At 34.8% G+C, this 10,854-nt stretch overlaps 2 protein-coding genes across 2 annotated transcripts in view; one reads left to right on the plus strand and one right to left on the minus strand.

Moving 5' to 3' along the window:
- Window positions 1–6,584, minus strand: part of gcm2 (glial cells missing transcription factor 2) — a 10,150-nt gene extending 3,566 nt beyond the window's left edge. The window contains exons 1-4 of the mRNA XM_016250739.1: window positions 6,489–6,584; window positions 6,011–6,263; window positions 5,166–5,278; window positions 4,578–4,703 (exon numbers count right to left, since the gene is read on the minus strand). Of these exons, the coding sequence (XP_016106225.1) occupies window positions 4,578–4,703; window positions 5,166–5,278; window positions 6,011–6,263; window positions 6,489–6,584 (588 nt within the window). The remainder of the gene's footprint in view (window positions 1–4,577; window positions 4,704–5,165; window positions 5,279–6,010; window positions 6,264–6,488) is intronic.
- A 3,685-nt stretch (window positions 6,585–10,269) lies between these two features.
- Window positions 10,270–10,854, plus strand: part of sycp2l (synaptonemal complex protein 2-like) — a 17,741-nt gene continuing 17,156 nt past the window's right edge. Inside the window, 2 exon segments of the mRNA XM_016250726.1 lie at window positions 10,270–10,344; window positions 10,560–10,679. Of these exon segments, the coding sequence (XP_016106212.1) occupies window positions 10,339–10,344; window positions 10,560–10,679 (126 nt within the window). The 5' untranslated portion in view covers window positions 10,270–10,338.

A 10,854-nucleotide genomic window follows, 5' to 3' on the forward strand; every position in this document is an offset into this window, starting at 1 on the left:
GGGCGGGGGGGGGGGGGGGGGGGGGGGGGGTGTTTGCGGAACGATGTATGTTAAAAGCACACGTCCAGGTTTGTGTGAGTGTAGGAAATCCGCTTGGGAGTGGAGAGATTCGTTCTCGCTCACATGGTTCGCGTAACATTATGCGCTCTCGACATTGTCATTAAGATCACACTATAGAAACCGCCTCAAATTTCAAATTTCAGGGGGGGCCGGTGCCACCCCTGGCCACCACGTAGACACGCCCCTGCGTGTAGGAGAGTGGTTATTATGTGCAAACAGTGAGAAACTCTATATTTGTGCAGTGTGCGCATGTAAAAAAAATCAATTCCGATTTGAAGCTTGTTCAGTTGCTAAATTCAAATCTGCATTCGCTGGCTGGCGCTGAGCCAGATACAGACGCGTTTTTACAGCACTGCACATTAACCATTCACACACGATGTTGTTGAGCTTATGAAGGCAATGACCAATCAGAGGTGTTCAGATGAGTCATCGCTAAAATGCGGTGTTTTCTTCACTTGCTCGCTGACTGAATACCTCTTTCTGGCGAATTCTCTCGTCAGAAACAACAGAGTTCAAATGTGTGTATGAATCTGTAAGATATTAACTTCATAGTGTAAACAGCTTCAGTGATTTTAATGGGAGTTTTTGAGAGTGCTTGAATTAGACTGTCAGTGAAAATGTTCTTTGATAATGTAAATGTTCTTTGCTCTCTTTCTGTAAAATGAAAGTGTTATGATTAATAGCCTAACTCGCAATGTTTTTATTCACATTAACTTTCAATGTTAAATTCACATTAAATATAAACTCAGCCGTATTAAAAATATGTTATGGCATGACACCCATATCTGTTAATTAAGTAAACACACATGTTTTTATGCATAGTTAATAGGTTACATTATTAGGATACTTTGACCATCATAGATCAACATAATCTATAAAGGTGAGAATCAAGATATTTCATGATATAGTTAATGCGTTTGGGGATGTTTAGAATAAAAAGGAAAAAATAAACAAAACATAAGTGCTGTTGTGGCTGTTGTGTGTCACACGATACCCCCCCCAACTCGTGCCCCCTCAAAAATAATGAGTGCATGACGCCCCTGATAACAACCTTGAAATAAGAGCGCAAGGTTTATCTGTTAATCAGATGCCTGAAAGTAGAGTTCGTTGCTATAGCAAACAGATATGGCGTTTTCGTTCAGAATCATCATTCGCCGATGGAGAGGAAAAGTTAAATAGCCTACTATAGCATTTTATTTTCTGAAAATGAGATAAAGAAGTTTTCGCACTGAAAGAGAAGTGATCTCGCGCTCAAAGAACTTAAGACGTGCCAGGAAATTGCCATGGACAAAGGCATCTATAGCTGCAGCTAAGCTGAATAAAAGCCGAATGAACTGGTGAAATGTTAAGACAATAAACACAATAAATAAATAAAATTTATGAATGGCGCAGTGCTAATTGACATATCATTTATTACAGTACAGAAACTATAAAGTATATTTTCTACCTAATTCTGTGCAGAAAATTGAAATAATTGTTTGTTATATAAAACAATCATAAAATTGCCATTAGGAAAAAAAAGATAGATTACAAATGTTTGATTATTGTCCAGCAGTGTATTTGATTTCTTATAGCAAATTCAAAGTAAGAGACAAGAAAAGAATTCCTTGTAAAACAAAATAATAATAATACATACATACATACATTCATAAAATAATTGTATTGGACATTTCTGTCACTTCTGAAATGATGGCTACACCCCTGGTGTGGAAAAAAAATGTTAGCCTATACATAATACTTTTAAAGCTCTTTTTTAAAATCTTGGCTTACACAAATTTCTACATATCTCATGTCATGCCATAGCATCATTAAACTAGCATCTAACAATGGACAAAAGTTTTTCTTTTTTTTCTCTAACCTATGGTTCTCTAACCATAAAGGCTGCTGTGTAATTTGCCCCCTGACTAAGCATTTAAATAATTTAGGGGAAGCATTTAAATAATCCTGTGAATGTACTTAAAGAACGCAGAATCGAATTGTTAATCGAATTCGAATTTAATTGTGAATCGAATCGAATTGAATCGTTCTGAATTTGCAAAAATCATTCTTGAATCCAATCGAAAACCTATGAATCGTGAATCGAATCGATTCGCTGTCTACCCAAAGATTCACAGCCCTAGTTATAATGCCTTAAGAATACCCGTCTAATGCATAATAAAATAAAGGTTACATATAGAAGTTGTGTGTCTCAAAAATGTTTTCTAAATGCTACATAATAATACTGTGTTGCTCTCTAAGTATATATTTTAACCTATACCTGGATTTTTGTGTATTTGGGATTAACTTTAAGTATCACAGGTTTTATGTGTGTGTTACCTCTGGCTCCACCAGTCTTCTTTTCTGTGAAAAGTGAGGTGAAGACATCCTTCTCTTCACTGCACTCCTTCTTGCCTCTGTTTCAGACTTACTCTCTGGTCTGGGGTGGTCATGTGCTCCTTTAGCCTTAAAACAAACAGCGTGGAGTGAATTGGGAATAGGGGAAAATCTCACATTTATATTCATAAATCATAACTATTTACAGTGAGATCAATATGTGCATTTAAAGCTTATGGTTTTTCTAAAGTATTTAATACTTAGTAAACTGTCAAATTAGTTGTTTACCTATGTCTACTTGATGTTTATTTCTACCTTCTCTGATTCATCAAAAATGACTTGGTGTACTCCAAGTATAAAAGTTTATTCAGTAATATTAAATTATATTTTTGACTTTAGGCTCCAGCCCCCCATGTCCCTGTAAAGGATAAAGTGGTGTGGAAAGTGGATGCCCCCTCAAAAATAATGAGTGCATGACGCCCCTGATAACAACCTTGAAATAAGAGCGCAAGGTTTATCTGTTAATCAGATGCCTGAAAGTAGAGTTCGTTGCTATAGCAAACAGATATGGCGTTTTCGTTCAGAATCATCATTCGCCGATGGAGAGGAAAAGTTAAATAGCCTACTATAGCATTTTATTTTCTGAAAATGAGATAAAGAAGTTTTCGCACTGAAAGAGAAGTGATCTCGCGCTCAAAGAACTTAAGACGTGCCAGGAAATTGCCATGGACAAAGGCATCTATAGCTGCAGCTAAGCTGAATAAAAGCCGAATGAACTGGTGAAATGTTAAGACAATAAACACAATAAATAAATAAAATTTATGAATGGCGCAGTGCTAATTGACATATCATTTATTACAGTACAGAAACTATAAAGTATATTTTCTACCTAATTCTGTGCAGAAAATTGAAATAATTGTTTGTTATATAAAACAATCATAAAATTGCCATTAGGAAAAAAAAGATAGATTACAAATGTTTGATTATTGTCCAGCAGTGTATTTGATTTCTTATAGCAAATTCAAAGTAAGAGACAAGAAAAGAATTCCTTGTAAAACAAAATAATAATAATACATACATACATACATTCATAAAATAATTGTATTGGACATTTCTGTCACTTCTGAAATGATGGCTACACCCCTGGTGTGGAAAAAAAATGTTAGCCTATACATAATACTTTTAAAGCTCTTTTTTAAAATCTTGGCTTACACAAATTTCTACATATCTCATGTCATGCCATAGCATCATTAAACTAGCATCTAACAATGGACAAAAGTTTTTCTTTTTTTTCTCTAACCTATGGTTCTCTAACCATAAAGGCTGCTGTGTAATTTGCCCCCTGACTAAGCATTTAAATAATTTAGGGGAAGCATTTAAATAATCCTGTGAATGTACTTAAAGAACGCAGAATCGAATTGTTAATCGAATTCGAATTTAATTGTGAATCGAATCGAATTGAATCGTTCTGAATTTGCAAAAATCATTCTTGAATCCAATCGAAAACCTATGAATCGTGAATCGAATCGATTCGCTGTCTACCCAAAGATTCACAGCCCTAGTTATAATGCCTTAAGAATACCCGTCTAATGCATAATAAAATAAAGGTTACATATAGAAGTTGTGTGTCTCAAAAATGTTTTCTAATCTTGGCTTACACAAATTTCTACATATCTCATGTCATGCCATAGCATCATTAAACTAGCATCTAACAATGGACAAAAGTTTTTCTTTTTTTTCTCTAACCTATGGTTCTCTAACCATAAAGGCTGCTGTGTAATTTGCCCCCTGACTAAGCATTTAAATAATTTAGGGGAAGCATTTAAATAATCCTGTGAATGTACTTAAAGAACGCAGAATCGAATTGTTAATCGAATTCGAATTTAATTGTGAATCGAATCGAATTGAATCGTTCTGAATTTGCAAAAATCATTCTTGAATCCAATCGAAAACCTATGAATCGTGAATCGAATCGATTCGCTGTCTACCCAAAGATTCACAGCCCTAGTTATAATGCCTTAAGAATACCCGTCTAATGCATAATAAAATAAAGGTTACATATAGAAGTTGTGTGTCTCAAAAATGTTTTCTAAATGCTACATAATAATACTGTGTTGCTCTCTAAGTATATATTTTAACCTATACCTGGATTTTTGTGTATTTGGGATTAACTTTAAGTATCACAGGTTTTATGTGTGTGTTACCTCTGGCTCCACCAGTCTTCTTTTCTGTGAAAAGTGAGGTGAAGACATCCTTCTCTTCACTGCACTCCTTCTTGCCTCTGTTTCAGACTTACTCTCTGGTCTGGGGTGGTCATGTACTCCTTTAGCCTTAAAACAGAGCAAATTGGGAATAGGGGAAATATCAAGTTTATATTCATAACTATTTAAATATTTAACTACATACTGGTAATTATACAAGTTCTGTTGTACAGTGACATCAATCTGTGCAATTAACGCTGATGGTTTTCTAAAATATTTAATACTTAGTAAACTGTAAAAGGAACTGTTTACCTATGTCTACCTGATGTTTATTTCTACCTGCTCTGATTCTTCAAAAAATTACTTGGTGTAGTCTAAGTATTTAAGTTTATTCAGTAATATTAAATTATATTTTTGACTTTAGGCTCCAGCCCCCCATGTCCCTGTAAAGGATAAAGTGGTGTGGAAAGTGGATGGATGAATGCATTTTTTACTTTTGAATAAGTTAAAAGTAGATGCCATTCTTTGGTTATTTGACAAAACATTTCTACAATGTCATTTACAAATCAAACAATTATCAGTTAAACTCACCTGGAAAAAAATTGCCTTCCCATCTACTCTCCAAAAATTGGTTACTGGATAGCCACTGTGACCTCGGCATGGAATCAGTTCGAGAGCTGAGTTACAGTTTGGACAAAGCTTTTCTGCAAAGGTACGAATAAATAGTTTTATTCAAACTATTTAGTATGAATAAATTGTTTTTAATGAGCATTTTACAAATATGCCAACATTATCCGTATTTTCTACGTATACATTATACGTAATTAGATTTTTTTTTAATGAAATTCTCATATTTCAAGTCATTGCAAAAAAAGAGGTTAAGTGTTTTGACTGAGCCAAACAGTCAAGGTCATGAGTGAGAGGGTCAGCTCTAAACTGACAGAAAATGGTCTGTCAGTCTACTGAACATTCTCACGCAGAATCTAAGGTTGATTAACAGGAGTCACTGAGAAGACTACACTTTAGAAATAATTGTTCCCAAAAGAGTTCACAGCCTAATGCCACAAAAGTATATTTTTAAGTGCCAATGGGACAGTAGATATTTAGAAAACGTCTATCTACTGGTTCTTTGAAGAAAACAATTGGGTCGTTCTAGGTATCGGATGACACCTAAAACGGATACGTTCTGATCTGAAAAATCTATAAAAATCCTGAACTCCAAGTATCCAACGCGAAAACGATATAGAGGAAATACAATTATTCTTGATAAGAATGCGATTCCTTGCTATTCATATATTTAAGACGTGATTCAAACTACGCGCTACAACCAGCCTGTAGTGTAAAATATGTTTGTTCTTTCTTATCAGATTCGTTTCTAACACGACTAACTCGTTTGGTAGATGCTGGTTGTTTGGAGAAAAAGTTCCTCAACATACTTTGCTGTTTCTGTCGTGCTTTGTCACAGATGGCCGGTCTCAGCTGAAGTTTGGACCCGTCTGGGAGAGAGCAGTTTCGTGAACACACCACCACACCAAGACATGACTTCTTCAGGATCTGACAGTTATGATTGTTAGTGTTCCTCATGGCCCATCCGCTCAGGTGTCTTTGTGCGTTCTTGTCTTCACTGCTGTAAATATAACGTACATATCCATCTGTCCACTCCTGGAACGCATCATACTGCTTCGTGTCCTGGAAAAATAAAAATTCAGATGTTTATTTTGCGAGATGACATCTAATATCATTCAAAAATTTTGACCGATATACAGAAAACTATAAAATGCTTTTTATGTCGCCTATAGGCTACTGTGTGCAAATTAAACACTGAAACAAGAATGAAAAGGAGGCTATTCTAAAACAAATGGAAATATTCTGTTCAGTTTTGCCTACAAATACATAAAAATAATAAATATTTACCTGTGGTAGCTTGGGGTCGTTTATATCCCAAGTCAGCTTCATGCCGAATGAACACACGCAATCTGAGCTGTCAAACTGATCTGAAGATTTGGACATGATGTGAGTCAACTCCGGATCATGACAACCATAAGAATTAAAAATCAGTTTGAAGACAAAATTCTCCTCGGAGTCTAGATCAGTTTACAAAATAGATCATACATCTCTAAGTCAGGTCCTTTAGATCTTTACTTCCAGAAAGCTCTTTATTTTCTTTAGTAAAATCCACGTTTGCGTGAGTCCGTCTAGGTGTGCTTCACACAGGTAATAGTCTCAGGTAAACGCTGCTGTGTCTATGTAAAGAAGGAGGCTGGGCTCTTACACACACACACACACACACACACACACACACACACGGCGGTCTTTCACTTTAAATGATGCTTGCGTTTCACCTCCACTAACGGCGAGTCATTTCGCAACAAAACCAACGAAAGCTCGATATTTGACTACAGGGTGGAAATGGCACAGTTTGTGTTAAATCAATTTTCCTTACACATTCCAGATTTTATCTTTGCGTTTACAGTTTTAAGGGGAAAATGACAGCCTCTTTTAAAAATGAACCCGACGGTGTGGTATTTCACGAGTAGTCAGCGAAATTTACGGAAGCGACTTTAACTGGGACTGAGCCGAGGCTGATGGTCACAGAACAGGACTGGTCCAGTTGGTGAGGTAATGTGATCTACTGCAGGTCATTAGTTGTTGTGTGTAAACGAAAAGCCGCACTGCTGACACAACACGCACCGGTCGTTAACACAACAAACACAACGCAGCTCATAAAAACGCACCTTTTCTATGTATCTGTTGGCGATCACTGATGTCACTGATTGAAAATTACAGATATAAGTGATTTTCAGGTGATGCATCCACCCTGGACACGAACTTTAAACGAATGGCGTTGCTTTTTCAGTTTGTAACATAAGGGTTCTAATAATAATAATAATAATAATAATAATAATAATAATAATTATTATTATTATTATTATTATTATAAAATACTAAATTGCAAGACTCTTGTAATTATCTATTATCTAGCAACTGGAGTCACTCTTATAAGAACATCAATAAAATAACATCTTGAAAAGCACGCGAGTCTCTTCCTAAAATACATACCGAGTCTGACGTCTGAAAAATGACAGGCTATACAAGAATACAAGATACATAAAATGATACGCATACTGTAAGCTACATTAGTGTTTTTGTTTTTGTTGTTTTTACCTTTTGGGCTGCACGGTTGTTCATTAAAATATATTAATAATGCAAGTATAAATGCATAAATTATTTTTAGTTGGAATATGCATTTTGTAGACAATAAAGTTAAAAGTAAAAAAATTTCCTAATTTTTTCATCAAAAAGAATGTGTTTTTCTTAAGACAATAATAATAATTCATTTATACATATGAAGGCAGTTTACGTTCAGTTGAAAATTGCCATAATATTAACGAGACATCACACTCATCACTCAAGTACCAGTACCCTACGCATTCCTGATTGTAATGTGTTTTTTTTGTTTTTTGTTTTTTTACATTTTATAAAACAATTGCAGCCTATCTTTTGTTCATTATTTTCTTTGTATTATTGCCTTGCTCCTTTGGATTTGCATTACTATTTTGTCATTCTAGGGAGAACAGAGCAACAGTGCACTTACTGTATCACTTATCATTGCTGTTTTGTATATATATATATATACGCAAAGGAGCACAGTACAGTTGACAAATGTAAAACGTCGTAGATGTAATTTGCGCACACAAATGCAGACAGAAGATTATTTTAGGCTCACTTTAATTTTTTTTCACTTTACCACCATTAACTTCCGATGTCATGAAGGTGTATGGAATTGTGGTGTGCAATGTTCCTGTATTTTTTTCAATAATATAGAAAGTGTATATATCTACCTAAAATTTACCTTTATAGAATCGTCTGAAGCATTTCGGGAATAGACTGTAATTTGACAGCACATCATATTAGTTCATATGGATACCTTTATACCCCAGGGGGAAAAAAGACAGTTTTCAGTTAATTATTTTTGTAGACACATGTAACCATGAAAGCAAACGTTGCATGCATGCAAGAATGAATGGATAAATCAATCAATACATACATACATACATACATACATACATACATACATTTATGTGTTTTATATGTATTTTTATATGTAGAGAAATAGTACATCAGTACTTATTTTTCTTTGTGTAATTTACATCAAAATTTGATCTTAATTTGATGTTCTGGTATTGTATCTCGATGCCAAGTGCGTTTTTATACATCTACAAGTCCATATATGGCGCAAATTACGGGAAAGTCTTTTGGTGCAGGCTTGGATCATGAATATTATTAATTATGTTACCATACAGTTGGCCAATGATTTGCTGAAAAGTGGTGGTCAGCACACTTCACTGATCCTACTACGTTATGACTCGTGAATATAAACTCTAATCATACCACTGTATCTCTATAACCTGTTTCACAAAAGCGTAAGCCTTGTGTTGATCTTATCCATTCGAATCTTGCGAATTGTCTTACAGTTATACACTATTCCATATTTACTACCACTTCCATATTCACTAAATATGGAAGGCATGACCCACGGTTAAATTTGTGAAAACGAAAGAATCTATTATGTGAATCCCTGGGATTCAACCTGATAGCCTTTTCAGTATATTAGCATGTAACACTAGAAGATAATTATTAAATTGTATATAAATAAATAAATGGTAATCTTGTAAGTGTCCTACAAGTGGAGTAATGAGGTTGTGGAAAAGTTGTCTGTGAAGCACCCCTCGCGTCTGTGTCAAAAGTAGCCTTAACTCTTATACTCGAAGTTGCAATAAATAAATAAATAAATGAAATAATTAATTAATTAATTAAAAAAACGTATGTGTGTAAATGTAGGCTACATGGGTTTCTGTATACAGGTTGGTACAAAATATTTAAATATCTAACGCTAAACACTTTGATAACAAATAAATTACAGTTGGTATATTTAATATTTGTGTAAACTCTATACAAAAACTAAGAGTTAACACTTTCTGAGTCTTGTTTTTACCCATCTCTTGCCCGAGACTACAATGTGACAAGAATGTCTACGGTAAGAGCTCTTTTCAGTCCGCTGTATCATTTCCCCCCGTTGTACTTCGCTTTAACAATATAAAAAAAAATACAAAGTCATTTAATTTACGATATATCCCATGAATAATTCACTGGATTGAATTAAGAATATCTCGCTTTTCTCTACAAATCCTCACGTCTCTTTCCAGGTTTGTTTTCACTTTAAAAAGTAAGTGTCTCCTCTTTTCACTTCTAAGCCCTATTAGCAGTGTTTACAGAATGTTTCCATGTCAGGTAAATACAGTATTTGTTATCTGTCAAAATGACGGAAATCACTTAATCTATTATCCCTCAATGCTCAATGAACATTTTTGGGCAACGTATACATAATGCAGACATAAACTAGCCTACATTACAGTGATATTTAACACGTCTGTAATTACATGGAAATAATCGAGCTTTTGGGGTTATTCATGGTCTGTTTGTAGTAGCCTAATTTGCTTTAACACTTTAAAATTTTCTTTTTATATTCGATGGTCGAAAGGTAAGTAGAGTATACTAATTTCACCTCATTGTACCACGTTTTTGAAAATGCTTCATAAAGCAAACCTTTCCCTGATTGTAAAGTTTACCGGAAGTCACTTCCCTATTTCGCGCAAAGGCTCATGGGCGTTAAATAAAAAGCGTATATGTAGCCTAATTAAAAGCCATGTGTGTTTAATTAAACAGTCTGCAGTCTGAGGAGGAGGTCGCCTGTCTGTGCATCATGAGTGTGAGTTCTTCTCTGGAGGTTTACTTTATCACTGTGGGTTTATATTAACCATATGTAGGGTTGTACGGTCTACTTAATCACTTTGATTGATTGATTGTGTATTAGCCTTAGGGTGCTTGCAGTAATTTTAAAGTTGAATCACAATGGACTCATACTGAGTTGTTTGTTGTTTTTAGTATTCCAGACATTCATCCAGTGCTTTTCTAATTATACAGTTTACAAGTAGACTTCATGATGCCTTTGTCCAAAATAACCTTGGCATGGTTATCATGATTCTTATTGAAGAAAAATCTTCCGTATCCTTGGTCGATCGACTGGACGAAGTTGTTATTAAGGCAGGTTATGATGCTTTTTCTGGATTTCCATGCAATATCAAAGGTTTATTGTTCCTTTTGTATGACTGGGGGGGGGGGGCAATGATGTGGAAGTTTCAAATTTCAATATTTTATTCAGAATACAACATAGATGACATATCAAATGTTTAAACTGAGAAAATGTATAATTTTAAGG

Source organism: Sinocyclocheilus grahami, unplaced genomic scaffold (assembly GCF_001515645.1).
Source record: "Sinocyclocheilus grahami isolate Dianchi unplaced genomic scaffold, SAMN03320097.WGS_v1.1 scaffold1005.1, whole genome shotgun sequence".
Taxonomy (NCBI): domain Eukaryota; kingdom Metazoa; phylum Chordata; class Actinopteri; order Cypriniformes; family Cyprinidae; genus Sinocyclocheilus; species Sinocyclocheilus grahami.